This window comes from Rattus norvegicus, chromosome 12, assembly GCF_021556685.1.
Source record: "Rattus norvegicus strain SHRSP/BbbUtx chromosome 12, alternate assembly SHRSP_T2T, whole genome shotgun sequence".
In the NCBI taxonomy this organism is placed as follows: Eukaryota; Metazoa; Chordata; class Mammalia; order Rodentia; family Muridae; genus Rattus; species Rattus norvegicus.
In genome coordinates, this window is record NC_141545.1 from 13,264,206 (window position 1) to 13,280,732 (window position 16,527).

General features: G+C 50.4%; 1 protein-coding gene across 6 annotated transcripts in view; it reads right to left on the minus strand.

Annotated features, from left to right (window-relative positions):
- Window positions 1-1,011: 1,011 nt before the first annotated feature.
- Mtus2 (microtubule associated scaffold protein 2) overlaps window positions 1,012-16,527 on the minus strand; it is a 371,981-nt gene continuing 356,465 nt past the window's right edge. For 3 of the 6 annotated variants that reach the window (XM_087579117.1, XM_087579119.1, XM_087579120.1), the window contains 6 exons: window positions 16,273-16,378; window positions 13,560-13,633; window positions 10,296-10,394; window positions 8,417-8,536; window positions 5,422-5,519; window positions 1,016-3,789 (listed from right to left, as the gene is read on the minus strand). In XM_087579117.1, coding sequence (XP_087435243.1) covers window positions 3,576-3,789; window positions 5,422-5,519; window positions 8,417-8,536; window positions 10,296-10,394; window positions 13,560-13,633; window positions 16,273-16,378 — 711 coding nt within the window. In that variant the 3' untranslated portion in view covers window positions 1,016-3,575. 6 annotated transcript variants of the gene reach the window in all.

Genomic DNA, 16,527 nt, shown 5'->3' on the forward strand with positions numbered 1-16,527 from the left:
TGCTATGAGGGTGACCTTCAAGGCTAACTCTAGGGAGGGTGCCTTCCGATGCCTGGGTTCCTACTTGAGATGATACAGGTCTCCCGTATAGGTGAGCTGGGGTCCTCAAGACTCCTTGGTGCGGAGGTGGTGATGAAGGGTTGAATTCCTAAGGTTCCTCTGCCCTCACTGATTCCCCTGTGGGAGGGAACATCGTTCCTTTCCGCTTCTCATTTTCTGAACACGCCAGGGGTTGGGTGAGCCTCCAACTCCTTTAAAAATGCTGGTGCAGGCATCAGACTGTTTACCACATGGGGTGGGGCTGAGGACAATGCCCGGTGGCTACCATACTGTGAGGGAGCTCGATATCCCAGGAAAAACTAAGGTTAGAATATACTGACCATTGATGCATTGATCAGCATTCCCTATCCATAATTTGGGAAGCTTGGGTGATCTGCAGGACATCACAGGGGCATCATGGGACCAGAGAGTGACATGAACGCGGGGGCTGCTACTGGGCTGTTCACACGAACAGATTGGTTGAGATCCTCCTTTCGTCCCCATGCACTCCACCAATGTGAGCACAGGAAGTGGAAAACTCAGGTCTTCCTCGTGACCCGCCCCCCATGCAAAGCTGGGCACCTGTGGGACATGCTAGGGCCAGGTGAGGTTGGACAAACTGGCCATAATCCACAAGAGTGGCTGGCAGGATAGGGAGAGTGGCTGATTCCAGATTGGAAGGAGCTAACGTGTATCTCAGCCCCTGTGGTGGTTTGAACACGGGTAAGCCCATAGGATCGTGTATTTGGATGCTTCGTTCCCAGTTGGCACACTGTTGGGATGATACGGGAAAGACTGGTGCACAGCTTTGGACTTGCAGAGTCAGGGAGCAGAGGAAGTCTCTAGACTTTTCTTGGTTCCAATCAACCCTAGCACACACAGGAGAGGGTACACTCATGCCTTTGCCTGCCTTGTCTGCCATCTCAAGACTGAACAAGATTCGCCTCTAAGTTACACAGACCACATGAACATCATGGGAAGTCCCCCAGGTTCATTTTAATAATCTTTAGAGTTCAACACAAATAAGGAACAGTTAACTGGAAGGGGGCAGGACAAAGAACACTGTGCCCCCTTCAACTAATCCCAGAGTACCTGACCTCAAGCCCCAAACCCATCCTGACATCGCAGGAATGTAGTCCCAGCCCGAGGCAACTGAGTTAGTGCAGGCCAGCAGGACCTCCTGACTCCATGAAGAACCTAGCTGTTTGGCAGGCCTGTCTGTGGCAGGACGGGAGGATGCAGTGTCCCAACCTGGGAAGGAAGACAGACTCGGGGTTTCCACGCTGAGAGGTCCGGATGGTACCAGCATGGAGACAGAGGAATCATGGAAGAGGCAATAGCAGCTCTGGCCACCTGGATCTCAGAACTTAATTCAAATGGGGTACCATACTTGATGGGTGTCTGGGATGGAGAAACAAAGCCAGGGCCATGGGGAGATTTATTCAAGTGCCCAAGGTCGAGGCTGATTAGGGCAAAGCTCTAGTCCACCTAATGAGGGTACACAGATCTAACATCGCTACCACTTTGAGCACAACAGCCTAACGTACTGTACCACATCCTATAATCACATCGAACTCTGTATTGCTGAGAACCTGCCGTCGGCGGGCACAGCTGAGGAGGCGGGTCCTAACTCGGAGAGCTAAACGGCCAACCGAACTTAACGTCCGCAGGTTGTGCCTGCTAAAAGAACAAATAGTTGTGTGTGTTGAACTGACATGGCATGAGCTACTCTTATGGGATGCCCAGCTCGGTATCCCAGGATCATGCAGAGCCAAAGGAAAAAAAAAAGACCTGTTTCTTCTCTGTGTATCTACCGTGTGTGCCTCCAGAATGGGCAAGACCCGCGGAGGTTGACTACAGTTAGATGCACCCGAGACCAAGGAAGCCCAACTTGGAGCCACAGGAGGGATGTTGACCACACTTGTCTCGGTGTCAGATATGTGTGTCCTTGGAGTGGCTGACACCGTCTTCTTGGCTCCGTGGCTCTTCTCATCTTGGGCCTGCTCACAGACAGACAGGCCCATGCTTAGAAAACGGAGGGTCTCTTGTCACATACAGGAAACAAAGGTATCATTCAGCGCGGCACGGTACTGCCAGTTAAAACTACTTCTCTTTTGTGGGTCATGCTTCTAATCTTCCATAGCACTACATGAATACCTTTCATGTTCTAACTCTACCTCATTAGAGACGAAGGCCAGTCCAGCGGCTGATGGATGCTGACTGGCCGTTTCACTGCGTTCCCTTGTTTGGGAGAGCCTTCTGGGGCTAAGACGGGACCACAGCCAGGTGCAGTCCTGGTAACCCTCCAGCAGAAGGGACATGATCTAGCACCTTTAGAACTGGCTTCCCCCCCCCCCCTTTCCCCAAGAGAGAAAGGCTGGTTTCCGGAAGCCTTGACTAGAACCCCTGAGCCATCTTGATGTGCAGTGATGGGGTCGAGTCATAGAACCAAACTGAAAAATGGGGGTGTTGCCTATGAGAGGCGATGGTTGGGGCCATGTCGGCCCCTACCAGAACTCCTCCTCCATGAGGATGGGTCATGCATGGTCTAGATAGTCTCCGAGTTCATGCTTACCCTCATCGCAAAGGTCGCATGCGTCCGTGTTTTCCTGAGGATGCAATAATATCTTAATGGTGGATTTGCAAGGTGCCATTTGGGGTTGGGGGTGGGGAGCAAAACTGGTGTTTTCAAGATTATAATGAATTGATAAGGGGAAAAACATTGGCCAGACCATGTGATCCCTCCGGTCCCCCCCTCCCCCACACCCTGCGACATTTTACCTCCTTGGGATGGGAGAAGTCATAATTAAATCCTGCAATGGGCTGAGAGTGACCCCACCTCGCGTTGGACTAAGAAGCTAGTTGCTCCAAAGGCGGTTACCATCTACAAATCGCTGGTGTTTAGGGTAAGCAGGGTACCACTTGGTCTCATGCTTGCTTGCTTGCTTTTTCTTTTTTCTTTTTTTTTTTTCTTTTTTCTATTTTGGGTAGAAATATCTCCAGGAAACTAGATAGAAATGCGTTTTTCATTTCCCAATAATTCTTAGGCACAAGTTAGAAAACTGCTGACCGTCGCTAAAATATGTCAGCGCATCGTGTGTTATATATGTATATATATATATATAAAAAAAAGCAATTCGGAGTCGCCGCAGGTGTGTACCCACGCATCTGAATACACACCCGCAGCGGTGCAAGGAGGGTTTTCGAGTATTCGAAAAACGGAGCTGTTTGTGGCTGACCTAAAGTTCCGCTGCGGAACTCCGTCTCTCAGGAACAATTGGAGCTGTTTCTCTTTTGCTTCTAACTATACTAAAGCATTTTGTTTTTGTTTTTGTGTTTTGCTTTTGGACACCAGACTCTGCTGCTTACGCCTTCCTAAGCGCCAATACCAGGACGGTCTCACACGAGGGTCAGAGAGGACTCTGCCTAAGATGCAGTATGCAGCTACTGAGCATGCGCACAGGGCAGCCACCAGCACCGGCCAGCACTCCCTCGGACGGACAGAAGCTTGAGCTCCTGTGGGTGGCAGGGTGATGTCATCTAGGTGTGGTACTGACTCTGGCTGGAGAGGAGGGTCCAGAGGAGGAGCCCCTGTACACCGGAGATGTGGGGGAGAGTTTAATCGGGCTGGTCGGGTCCCCAGTCTGGAGCTTCCAAAGTAGTTCCTCGTTGGTTCGGCTCAGTCTCTTCTTTTCCTGGGTCTCTTTCTCCACGTATTCCTGGAGATTAGCATTTTCCTCCGACAGTTGTCTGCGTGGGGGAGAATGGTAGTTAGCAGCGGGAACCATTGGGCGTACTAGTGACAGAGGCTGATAGGCGGAGGCCGGGGGCAATTCCCCAGGCTCGCAGGTCTCTCTGCTGGGTTAGGGGGCAGTTGTGCACAGAGCAAAGAAAGGCTAGAGGCTGGAGTAGGAAGTGGGGGAGATGGTAGGTCACGTGGGCTGCTGCTACAGCCCATAGGAGGGGTTGCTATGGAGATTGTCTACGGCTGTGGTCAGGGTACTGACTAACAGCGCCAATCAGCCGGGAATATTTTCCCGTTACCTCCAGCCCTGAGTACGTGCCTCTGCGATTGAAGTCATTAGCTCGGCTGTAGAGTCGGTCTGTCTACATGTCTGTCTGCTGGACCACAAGTCCTAGAGGGCAGGGGTCAAGACTCTGTTATGTTCTTGGCTGGCGTTCAGCATGGCATCCAGAAAAATAGATGTTTGATCACCGTCGGTTGATAACGGGGGTCGGGGGTGGGGGAGAGAAAGCAATCGTGTGTGTGTGTGTGTGTGTGTGTGTGTGTGTGTGTGTGTGTGTGTGTGTGTGTGTGTGTGATGTCATGGTGCTTAAATTGCTGGCTTTGCTGCGTGTTTTTGGTAATTTTTGTACTTTATGTGTGTGTTTTGGCTGCGTGCATGCCCGAGAACCATTGCATGCAATGCCTGTGGAGGCCAGAAGAGGGCGCGGGTCTCCTGGAACTGTTAACTCTAACAGATAGCTGTGTGCTGTCAGGTAGGTGCGGGGAATCAAACTTGGGTCTTCTGGAAGAGCAGCCAGTGCTCTTAACCACGGAGTCACCTGTCTATTTCAACTTGTGTTTTAGAGAGTGATCGCTGCTTTCAGGAATCGGCCAGAGTAAGTACAAATACATTTTACAACTGGATGGGCTAAAGTCCCAGAAAGGTACTCTGGGCTGACGCCTGCACTTGCTGTCTGAGGAAAGGTGGCTGGGTATGTGTGGGCGTGTGAACAAGTGGCATGCCAGTGTATAAGCATGCACGTGCATCAGTGTATGTGTAAGTGTGAGCACGCGTGAATGGATATATACATGAGTGTGTGCACATAAGCATGGGTGTACACAGGATAACATATCATAGCCACACCGAGGAGTCTGGTCCAACAGAATGGGAAAAGGCGAAGGCCTCCATCTCACTCGGGCGACTTAGCCTTGCCCAGTATAATAACCTGCAGCCAGCCACAGACGCCACAGACGTTTTCACTGCACTCTGAGCTGGGGTCAAGGGTGACCCAATCCTTCCTTGAAAGCAGGAGCCTATAGGGAAGAGCTGACCCGATTTTCTGGAATATTGGGGTTACCTAGCCATGGTTCTCTTTAGCTGGGGACTTTAGCTGATGCTCTTCTCCTAATCTCTGGGATGAAATCTTCCTGCTCTGGGGCCCCTGCTTCCTGGGCTTGAGGTCCTCACTCACTTCTGGGGAACGGGGCCGGCTGGGATGCAGAGCTGGGATGTGTACCATGGGGTCACGGCCATCTGCTTTTCTTCTGATCAACTGAGAGGCACCAGGAGATTGTTCAGACTGGATACTGGGACATGCGGATGTTCCGGGAAAGCCACTTTGAGAAGGACGTAGTGAGAAACTGGGCTCACCCACCTGGTAACAACCGTGTTCTGGTCGATCCTCGCTTTGAGGTCTTCGTTCTGCTGCTGGAGTACCTGGATCTTTTCTTCCAGGATGATGTTCTTTTCCACCTAGGAAAGAGACACCAGTGAAGAAACTCCCACTGGATCAGTGGCCTTGGCTTCTGCACTTTGGAGGGTTTCCAGGAACAGGACTTTGCTAACCGCTCTGTGCAAAGCTTTTGTGGGCGGGAAAATCAGGGGAGATGGATGAGGGACCAGCACTGCTCTTTTCAGAAAGACAGAACAGAAAATGCCAGAGTGTGCTCTGTTGGTAGTAAAAAGCACTGTGGTACATAGTTTAGACTCTCTCTCTCTCTCTCTCTCTCTCTCTCTCTCTCTCTCTCTCTCTCTCTCTGTGTGTGTGTGTGTGAGAGAGAGAGAGAGAGAGAGAGAGAGACAGACAGACAGACAGATAGAGAGAGACAGAGAGAGAGACAGAGACAGAGAGAGACAGAAACAGAGAGACAGAGACAGAGAGATACAGAGACAGAGAGAGACAGAGAGATGGAGACAGAGAGAGACGAAACAGAGAGACAGAGACAGAGAGAGACAGAGACAGAGAGGCAGAGGCAGAGAACATATGTTTCTTTTACAGTGAGTATTACAGGTCACTTTCATGGTCAGAATCAGGCTGTGGATCCCAGTTTGATCAGTGGGTCTGTGGTCAACTTCAGGGAATCCCTGTTCCTTGCACATGTACTTGGCCCTGCTCAGGTGCTTCTGAATGATCAGGGCTAGAGAGCCAAGGATAGCAGGTATATTTCGTTCCTTTCCTGACAGAACAACAAAGCTAAGACGCCTAGAAGTCTACAGGTCTAGGGGAACTTCTTTGTTTTTGAAGATACAGAGGCGAAAGTCAATTCTGTAAAGCAGAGAGAGGAAGCCTTGGTGCCCTATTGGGAAAGCCTTTCACAGTGAACGTTTCTCCAGTTTAGGCCATCCCTCCATCACTGTGGGATCCAGCTGATGAGTGCGTTCCTTCTGACTTTAGGATATTTTTTAGAGGCTTTACTCTGTAGCTCATGCTGGCAGGAACTTGCTGTGTGACTCAGGGTGCCCTGGAATACATGTCAGTCTTCCTGCGTTAGCTTCCCAGCTGCCCGCTGCAATGACTGGGATGAACCACATGCCTGGATTGTCCCGTGAAAGAGGGCGGTACATTGACTGTTCCTGTAGCTAATCTTTAAAGAACACTGCAACTTGCCCATGAGTAGGGCTTAGGAATCCTTGTCGAGGACAGATAGGGTAGCAAGGCACCCTACCTGGCCTTCATCTTTGGTCCCAGGAAGTAGGAAATAATAGATTCCAGGACAGGTAGTCATGTAGGCCTTTTGCAAAGCCAGAACATGGTGTAACATAGCCAGCCCAGCCCAGGGGCTTGTGGGTAGCCCTAAGCAGACAGGAAGTTGGATGGCTGCTTCAAGGGTCACCCTAGCCAGGAGAATATGGCAAGATCAGGTCTGTGCAGCCCCTGTGGTCCGGGGTAAGTGCTGGGTTGCTGGGATGAGCTAGCTATGTGGCTCCCAGTGTCCAGGACAGTGGCAACAGACACACCTGACTTCCCACTGCCTGGAATGAGCCTGTGCAACAAGAGACGCCAGCAATGGAGAGCAACATGGACCAAATGCAGCAGGCGCTGCCGGGTCAGCTCCTGGTTTGGGTAAGCCGTTCGCAAAGGATGTTTCAGAGATAAACAGGGCTGAGATGTCTAGTAACTAACTCATAGGTGTGATACACGTCTATAATCTCAGCACGCTGGTGGTGGAGGCAGGGGGATCACAAGTTTCAGACCAGCATGGGCTACATAGCAAGACCCTAACTGGGGGTGGGGGTGGGGGTGGGGGAAACCTGTTTGTTGGAAGAGGGCTATAGAACACTGTACAAAATTTGGTGTGTGTGTGTGTGTGTGTGTGTGTGTGTGTGTGTGTGTGTAGGAGAGAGGGGTATTAAGACACATCTCTGTGAAGTGTTAACAGTAGGAGGCATATGATATTTTAATTTTCGTATTTTCATTTATCATATTTTATAATTTCCTATCTTGTATACATTCTCTCTTCCTCTTTCATTGTAGCAAACATTTAAAAAGTCACAACAACAAACGGGGCTGGAGAGAGGGCTCAGATATTGAAAACATGTATGGCTTTTGTGGACCTGAGTTTGGTTCCCAGCACACATGCCAGGCAGTTCATGATTACCGGCAACTCCAGCTCCAGGGGATCTGGCGCCCTCTTCTGGCCTCAGTGGGTACTACACCTACCTGCACACACCCACACAGAGACATGCAAACACATACATAGTTTTGAAAAGCTCTTATCTGGGTCTTGGGCTTCCAGGAGGGGGCAAACACTGCTCTGTTTCCTGAGGCTAGTTCCCAGGAACTCAGCTGAGAACCGAGGTGCAAAGTCTTTGTTTTGAACCGGATGCTCCTGTCCCTACAAAGGAGCTATGTTGAACCCCTCTCCCCCGGGTGCAATACCAGGACATGGCGTCTTTGGAGGTGATTAGCTCATGAAGGTGGAGCCCCCCGCCCCTATGACTGAGATCTCTGATCTTTCTATCACATGATAATTTGGGGGGCACTCTGCCAGGGTTGCCCTGCAGGCTCAGCCACTCACAGAGGTGCAAGTGTCTCCCTTCCTAGGCTTCTCTCTTGGGCTGTGGCAGCACCGATTGCCTAGGTTAGCTGTTGGGATGGGAGGACAGAGCTCTGCCCATGCCTGGTGCACAGCAGTCATGGATAGATAGCCTTAGTGGTGGAAGGACATGGCAAAGACTGACGAAGTAACAAAAGGAGGCCACCGGGACACCTTGTCAGAAGCCCTGGCTTTGTGAGAAGGGCTTCCTGGCTCAGGGATGAGTGTCCTGTTCACCTGTGAGCCACAGGCAGGGATGGGCGTACCTCACCGAACACTGCCCACAGTGAGAGTCGCTGCACCCTCTCTCTGGAGCGAGCACGGCCAACTCACCAGCTTCTCCAGCTCGATAATCTTCTTCTCCTGCAGGTGAATTTGCTGGTTCTTCATCTCCAGCACCTGCTTCAGGCTCTGCATGTCTTCCTCCAGATGCTGATACGGAGCCAGCGCGATCTACAAGGGCGGAGAGTGTGCGCTTCATTCCCGGCGCAACACGCCGTGACCCAAGGCTACGAACCCGCCTGGTGCGGTGTTACCCAATGTAGAAGGTGCCAGTGCCTCCGAGGAGAAATCCTGGGGTGACGCAGGCTCTGACCGCCCTCCCAGAGGACTTGATTCACAGAGGGGTTTCACATGCCTCACACGCCTGCGTCCGTAAGCTCACGCATAGGCGATAAACCAAGTGCTTCACAAAGCGATGTGGATGGAGGGAATCTCTCAAGGCTCCACCCACAGGTGAAGAACTATGGGTAATCACTGGCTACCAAGGGAGGGAGGATCAGTCTTCTCGTGGATTGGTTGGTTACCCAATCCCCAGTGGTCAGCCCTAATGAACACGTGCACATATGAAAAGCATTAAATGGGCTCAGCCGGTCCTGTCTGTCAGTGTGTCCGTCCGTCCGCCCATCCATCCATTTTCCCATGATAATAATCAAGGAAGAGGTCATGAGGCTAAGAGAGGGGCCATGGAGAAAATGACAGGGAAGAATGTGGGCTCAATGTACTCAAGATGCCAAACCTTATTTTTTTTTAAAAGGAACTATCTTTCTTATTTATTTGTTTGTTTATTTATTTACTTGTTATATGCATTGGTGTTTTGCCTGCGAGTATGTCTGTATGAGGGCATCAGATCCCCTGGCAAGGGAGTTACAGATGGTTGTGAGCCACCATGTGGTTGCTGGGAATTGAACTCAGGACCTCTGAAAGAACAGTCAGTGCTCTAGCCACTGAGCCACCTCTCCAGCCCCTTCTGTCCTCTCCATCCTCCCCCGCCTTTTTTCTTAGAGCCAGGGTTTCTCTGTGTAGCCCTGGCTCTCCTGGTACTCACTTTGTAGACCAGGCTGGCCTCGTACTCACAGAGATCTGCCTGCCTCCGCCTCCCAGATGCTGGGATTAAAGGCACGAGCCACCACACTCTCACCTAGTTCCCTGTTTCTTTTTAAAAGTCATTTATGTATGAGTATGGCCAGTGGGGCTGGGGGACATGAGCAGTAAAGGGTGGGACATCAATTTGAATTTCAGAGAGGCAACACTGAAAAAGATCCAAGCTAGCTGGGGCAGCTCAGGCATGTAAGAGAGTGCAAGAGAGGCAGGAGGGTGGGAAGTTCAAAGCCAGCCTAGGCGATTTTACAAATTCACAAGACTCTCTCAAAGTGAGAAGGAGGCAGAGGGAGGGGGTTAAGGCTTTGGCTCAGTGCTAGAGAACTAGCCTAGCACACACGAAGCCCTGGGTTCAATTCACTCCCCCACAGGGTAAAAACAGTATATTTCAATGCAAGGTGCACATCTTTAAGATTCACCTCTCTCCAACACTGCATTAGATGGTAGGTTTTCTAGCTATTTTCAAAAAAAAAAAATAACTTCTTATAACTGACCTCTTAGCTGGCCCTGTGCAGTGCCAGCCTAAAGCACATCTGGGAAAGCAGGGTGTGGACCGTCTCCAGCCAGAGAGGAAGTTACATCATAGGTACCCAGTGACTCTGCCTGAGGGGTGCTATGGGATTTGGCAGAAATTTCGGGTGCTGGAGAGACCCAGAGTTACCGTCTGTCTTGGGGAGAGGCACTGTCAGGCCCTGAACACATATCCCGGGGATGTTGGGAGCCCTCCCTGCAGCAGCAGCGGCTCGGGGTGGAGCCCTCATCCTTGGGCAAGACTGCAGAGGAAGCCAGCACATGTCCCCATGCACTGGGTGGCCTGGGCAGTCACAACTACCTCCAGCTGTTCCTCCGTGGTTTTCCTTAGAGCTTCCTCAAAGCGCTGGGCTCTGTCCCGCAGAGATTGGCTCTGAAAGGTTAGTGTGTCCACCTGGTCCTGCAAGTGACGACAAGAGATGTTCCTCCAGGGGCCACATGGATGGACGTAGTGGCAGCTGGGGGTGTGTAGGTTAGTTTTCCTTGACCTGTCAGGAGCTGGGAAGAGGGACTCTTCATTGGGGAATTGCCTCTATCAGATTGTCTGTGTGGTATTTTCTCCACTGCACTGTGGGTATGCTCAGCCCACTGTGGGCGGCACCATCCCTAGGCAGGTGGTCCCGGGCTGTGTAAGTAAAGTAGCTGAGTAAGCCTGTACAGAAGTACTCCTGTGGTCTCTGCATCAGTTCCTACCTCTAGGGTCCTGCCTTGGCTTCCCTCAAAGTTGAGCTACAACCTGTCAGTCAGATAAACCCTTTCCCCCCTAAGTTGCTTTGGGTCAGTGTTTTTTATTTTTATTTACTTATTTATTTTCTGTATTTAAGTACGCTTTTGCTGTCTGCAGACACACCAGAAGAGGGCATCAGATCCCATTACAGATGGTTGTGAGCCACCATGTGGTTGCTGGGAATAGAACTCAGGACCCTGGAAGAGCAGTCGTTGCTCTTAACCGCTGAGCCATCTCTCCAGCGCTGGGTCACAGAGACAGGGAAGTAAACTAGGATCCTGAAAGAGAAGGCCATCTCCCCTTCTCCAGATTCTTTCTCCCCAGGCTCACTGCTGACCCTTTTGACCTCAGGGCTGGGCTGTCCTATGAGGGAGGGGAGTCACCCGTTCTCATCTGGTTTAACACTCTCCCCATTAGACCAGCCCCATCTTGGGCAGCGGTCTGTGTGCGCTAAAGGAATAATGGCGTGCCTGTGGCACACAGGGCTCCTTCCTGTTCAGCCTCATGGCAACTGTGGCTAAGGAGACGCCCAACCTCAACCGCAGTGACAATGTCACTATAGCAATGAAGTGTGCTTGCCATCGAATTTGAGCTCTCCGTGACTGAAGAGCACCTTTTCCTCCACAGATCATTTTGGTTTTTTTTTTTTTTTTTGGTTCTTTTTTTTTTTTTCGGAGCTGGGGACCGAACCCAGGGCCTTGCGCTTCCTAGGTAAGCGCTCTACCACTGAGCTAAATCCCCAGCCCCCCTCCACAGATCATTTGCTGAGGAGTCCGAGGTTACCCTAACCATCCTGTTTCTGCTGTATTAAAACACAGGGGCAAGTGGCTCTCAGAAACTCCTCTGGCCTTAACCGTGACTGGAAGGAGATGGGACTCGTAACTGAGGTGACTTTGCACGACAGGCCCACACGGGAGCCTGCTTCCTTCATTCACCACAGTAGAAGGCTTCGGTTTTCACACTTCCTTTGCAGCCCTGGCTGTCCTGAAACTCACTCTGCAGGCCATGCTGGCCTCAAACTCAGAGATCTGCCCGTCTCTGCCTCCCAAGTGCTGGGATTAAAGGCTTGTGGGCCACCACCACTTGCCTGCCTTTTCCTTTTGAGAAACAAAAGTATTGCTATTAAATGCTAGTACTGACACAGGGACAACATAGCTGTCAGTGGGACTTTGTGCTCATGAGAGCTAAGGAGTAGAGAATGTCAGTTTGGAGAGGCTCCTCAGGGGCAGCACTGGGCTACATCACCACTGCCCTCACCTTCCAAAATGGACTATAAAATACCTGGTGCTACCCGACTCCCACATCAATAATGACTACCTGGGATTTAAATAATCCAACCGACATCTTTCGGCCTTGTTCACTCTTCAGAACAGATCCGCAAAGGACCGTTACAGCAGTCAGGGCAGGGCAGAATGGTTTTCAACCCTTGATGGCTACTTGACGTCATTCGAGTGATGGACCCATCTTGGGTCCCTCAGAGGTCAACAAATGGCAGGCTAAGAATAGATCTCACACTGCCCGGAGTTCCTCACTGAAGTTGTTTGCCCTCTTTGCCTCTCGATACAAGCCAGGCCGATGTTAATTCCGCCCCACACTCCGCTCTCTTTCATCTGCTCACATCTGGAGAAAGCTATTATCCCCATTTTACAGGTAAATAACTGAGGTGGGCAGAGGTTGCATCATTACCCCAGATGTCAAAGCTAGCAAGAAGTGGAAGGGTGGGGATTTGAACCTCTACCTATCCAAACTAGCAATCTCTCTAGCTGCCCAGTGGCAACTAGGAAGTTGGCTTTGGCGACTCTACCCTCCCACACCCCACACCCAACTCAAAAGGTTTCTGCTGGGTGGAGAGTTAGAGCATAGAGAATTGCATGGCCTTTGGCTGATGACAGGAGAGCACTCAGGGACGTGACAGAAGAGCACACCGCTGTTGTGTGGCTCTATGTTTCCTGCAGTGTTCTCGATGTGGCCCTGGCTTCTTTTTGGGATGGGCTCATTATGACAGATGTCATCAAATAAGCAAGATTCCTGCACACACGTTACAGTCATGGCAACAATCTTCCCGATTTTCAGACATGGGTGATCACGACATTGAAAAAGCCCTGTCTTCTCTGGAGTCAGAGTCACTGGAGCTGGGATCACAGCTGGGCTGTCACATCTCTGTGGGACCCCAGGGAGCTCCCTCTAGTACTGGGGCTGCTTTCGGCTCTTTAACGGCGAGACTGGCGGGTCTCAGAAGGCAGGAAGGAGACGAATGTGCCTGGGAGACCCCACGCTATCCCCTTGAGGACCAGGAGAAAGCAGAATGGGTGATTTTTCATCCCACCCACCTCCAGGTAACCTAAGTCCCTCTTTAAAAAACACCACCAGGGTGAGCCAGGCAGTGGGGGCACACGCCTTTAATCCTGGCACTCGGGAGGCAGAGGCAGGCAGATCTCTAGGTTGAGGCCAGCCTGGTCTATGGAGTGAGTTTTAGGACAACCAGGGCTACACAGAGAAACCCTGTCTTAAGAAAACCTCCCAGGGTGTGGTCTACCAATTCCAGCCTTCATAACCTCATTGTTCTCTAGAACGTTCTCCTCCCATCCTATCCCCTTTATCCAGATACCTCTGACCCAGCAAATGCCCTACTAACTTAGTGTTCGCTGACTGCAATATTCACGAGGCACAGCGACTTCTCAGAGCTGTGAAGAGAGAGCTAACTTGGGACAGGGAATATGTCTCCTTTGTCTCCAGGTTCTAATACGCAGCAGGGGTCAGATAAATGTTTGCAAGTGAGCTTAACGCTGCTGTGGCTGTTCTGACACCAGCTCCAGAAGCAGGGGAAACAACACTGACCTGCAATGACAGCCTCAGCTTTTCAAAGTTTTCTTCCAGCTCCTTCTTCTCAAATTCATGGGTAGACATCAGTTCTGGGAAGAAGAGAGATGACATCAAATCGCTAAGTGGGTCTTTCTTTTCAAAAGCATAAAACAGTGCTGTTTGGTCCAGGGGAGGACAACATGACTTCCGGTCGTGCTGGATGTCTACAGCAGACTCCCGGTTCCTCCGCTCCTGTGAAATTGACTGTGATGATCAGACTATGATTTCTGAGAGAGAGAAAGAGGTGGTCAGGTGACAGGGCGATGAGAGGGAAAAGAAAGAAAAGAGGGAGAGAGTGCGTCCAAGCTCTTCTGTATCCTGAACAGTCTTGGCCCCATGAGAATCTTTGCGAACAGTGCTGGCTGAATGTCCCACCTTTCCTAAAGGTGAAACAGTTGATTTTCTTCCGTTCCCAGGACTTGCCCTCCCTGCTTCAAAGCATCCACCTGGGGCTGAGGAAGGAGCTTCTCAAGGTGGAATTGGAGAAGACACTTAGCCAACCATACTTGATGTTGAGTTCATGCTGTGGACAAGGAATCAGTGCTGTGTCATGGAGGGCACCCTGGTGACCTCTGGGCCATACCCCGAGGACTAGGGATCCCCAGGATTTGCTTGAATAGAGATCAGCTATAAGACACTTGGCCAGAAGGAAAAGGTCAACTGCTCTGCTATTTCTTGGGGGATCTGAGTGGGGGGGGTCACCCTGCTCTGCGAAAGGCCTCGTCCCAGCAATAATGGTAAGTTACACAGATGGAGTGATGTAGGCGTTTAAGCAAATGCTGTCTGTTCCCCGTCCAGGCGGAAGAGTCTTATTAGCTGGATGAAGCTCATATCATCCTGGCTAGACCAGCGGTTTGTTTTTGTGGTCTGACTAGAAGGGTTAACAGTCTTCTTAATCAGCCTAGATCCCTTTCTTGAAATGAGGGAGTCCGGAAAAGCAACAATTACCGTCTGGGTTGCCATGAGCTGTAATTAGGAAAATCTGTGTGGTTTCCCTCAGCTCAAAACTTTAGCTAGCAGTGACTGCTAGCTCAAAACTTTAGCTAGGGTGGTCTAGAAGCCAGTTTTCATAGCCAAGCTTTACACCCATGAAAAAAAATAAAGTTTGTGTCTATTTCACTGGCTTCATGTTTTTACATTTATTCCACGCCTGTGAGTTTGCATACGTGTGTGTGTGTGTGTGTGTGTGTGTGTGTGTGTGTGTGTGTGTATGTGCCATGTGCACGCCTAGTGTCCAAGGAGGTCAGAAGCACTGGAGTTATAGATGGTGGTAAGTTGTCCTGTGGGTGCTGGCCACTGAGGCTGCGTCCTCCGCAAAGTCAGCAAGTGCTGTTAACTACTGAGCCGTCTCTTGGGCCCCTGATTTTATTGACTTTATATAAAAAGCATTCTTGTCTACCTGCCTCTGTTTCTGGTTAGTTTCAGTGGTTCCTGAGATCATCACCATATTACAATGAATGTCAAGGCCCTATTGTATGGACCACATTATCTCAGCATCGCATATAATCCAAAGACCTGGGGTGTGGAATCTAAGCAAGATTTTATTTGTCAGAACAACAACAACAAAAGTCTACCAGGCTTAATGTGTGGGGGAAGGGAGGGGATGTTATAATTTATGGAATCCATACCTCAAAGTCCCTAAGGCACCGTGTCTGTTGCTTTGGAACGGGCACTGCCAGAGGCTCCCAACACCCTGAGGGACCAGGACATTGAATACGACTGTTTACTACACAACATTAGCTTCCCATAATCCATTTCTTTATATCAAGGCCACGGAACTCTGTCCTGTCGGCTCTCTAAAGTGATTCTTCCTTTCCTGCACATTAGTTTTTGGAAAGTCCTGATGAGTGGGACAAACCATGTTAGACTTTTGGAGCTTAGGATCTATGTGCCAATCGTCTAAAGACAATGGTGGGCTTTGAGGTCGCTTTAAATTTGAAGCTTAGGGTCGGGACTCAGGTGCTGTACTAAGCCAGTTCTCAAGAGAGAACTCTTGTCTCCACTTTGGGCTGCTGGGAAAGGTTCTTGAAAGAGGTTACGTCACAGGTATCAAATACCGTACGGTGAGTTTGTAGCTAAAAAGGGTGTTTTTAAAACAATAAAACCTGTGGTGGTGGCACAGGCCTTTATTCCTAGCATTGGGGAGGAAGAAGAAGGGGGGAATCTCTGAATTTGAGGCCAGCCTGGTCTATAGATCCAGTTCAAGGACAGCCAGGGCTACCCAGAGAACCCCTGTCTCCAAACAACAACAAACAACAAACAACAAACAACAACAAGAAGTCTGTACACTTAAATTTGCTTCATGACTATTGTGGACAAGGAGTCAAACTCCAGAGACACTGCTCCTGCCTATGAACATCACGAAGACACTTCATTTTATCAAGCCACAAGCAGGAAAAGGCCTAAGTTGTTGTCTTTGCCTATAGAAAAATGGCCCCTGAGTCTGACTCCACCTCGAGTCCTCCGAGGAGCTCTAAAACACCTCAGGTCCTCATTGCATGTGGACTCAAGGCTGGTAAGAACTTTAAAGGGGATTTTAAAATTGACTCGAGGTTCTGATAACTCTTTTGGAGGAGAGAAATAGAGGCCTGGGGCTGGGGCTAGAACCCAGGGCCTGCTGCGTGCTAGGCATGACTGCCCAGCCCTGCCTGAAGCCTTGCTCACTTGTCCCCAATGCACCCAGGCATACCTTGGACTTTGTGGTCGTGGTCATCCTGTAGGATGGTGATGGCGACGGTGTGGTTATTTTCCATCTCCAGCAGGGCAGCCTCATGGCTGGCAGTGATGTCTTCCACCTGAAGGAAAGGCATGGTCACTGGTTTTGCAGAGAGCTGGAGTGGCAGACAGGAATATCCATGTTGCTTGGGAAATGTAGGTGCAACTTAATGGGAAGAGAAAGACCTGTGACAAGTCACCCTGCTGGGATGACAGACGATCCCAGTCT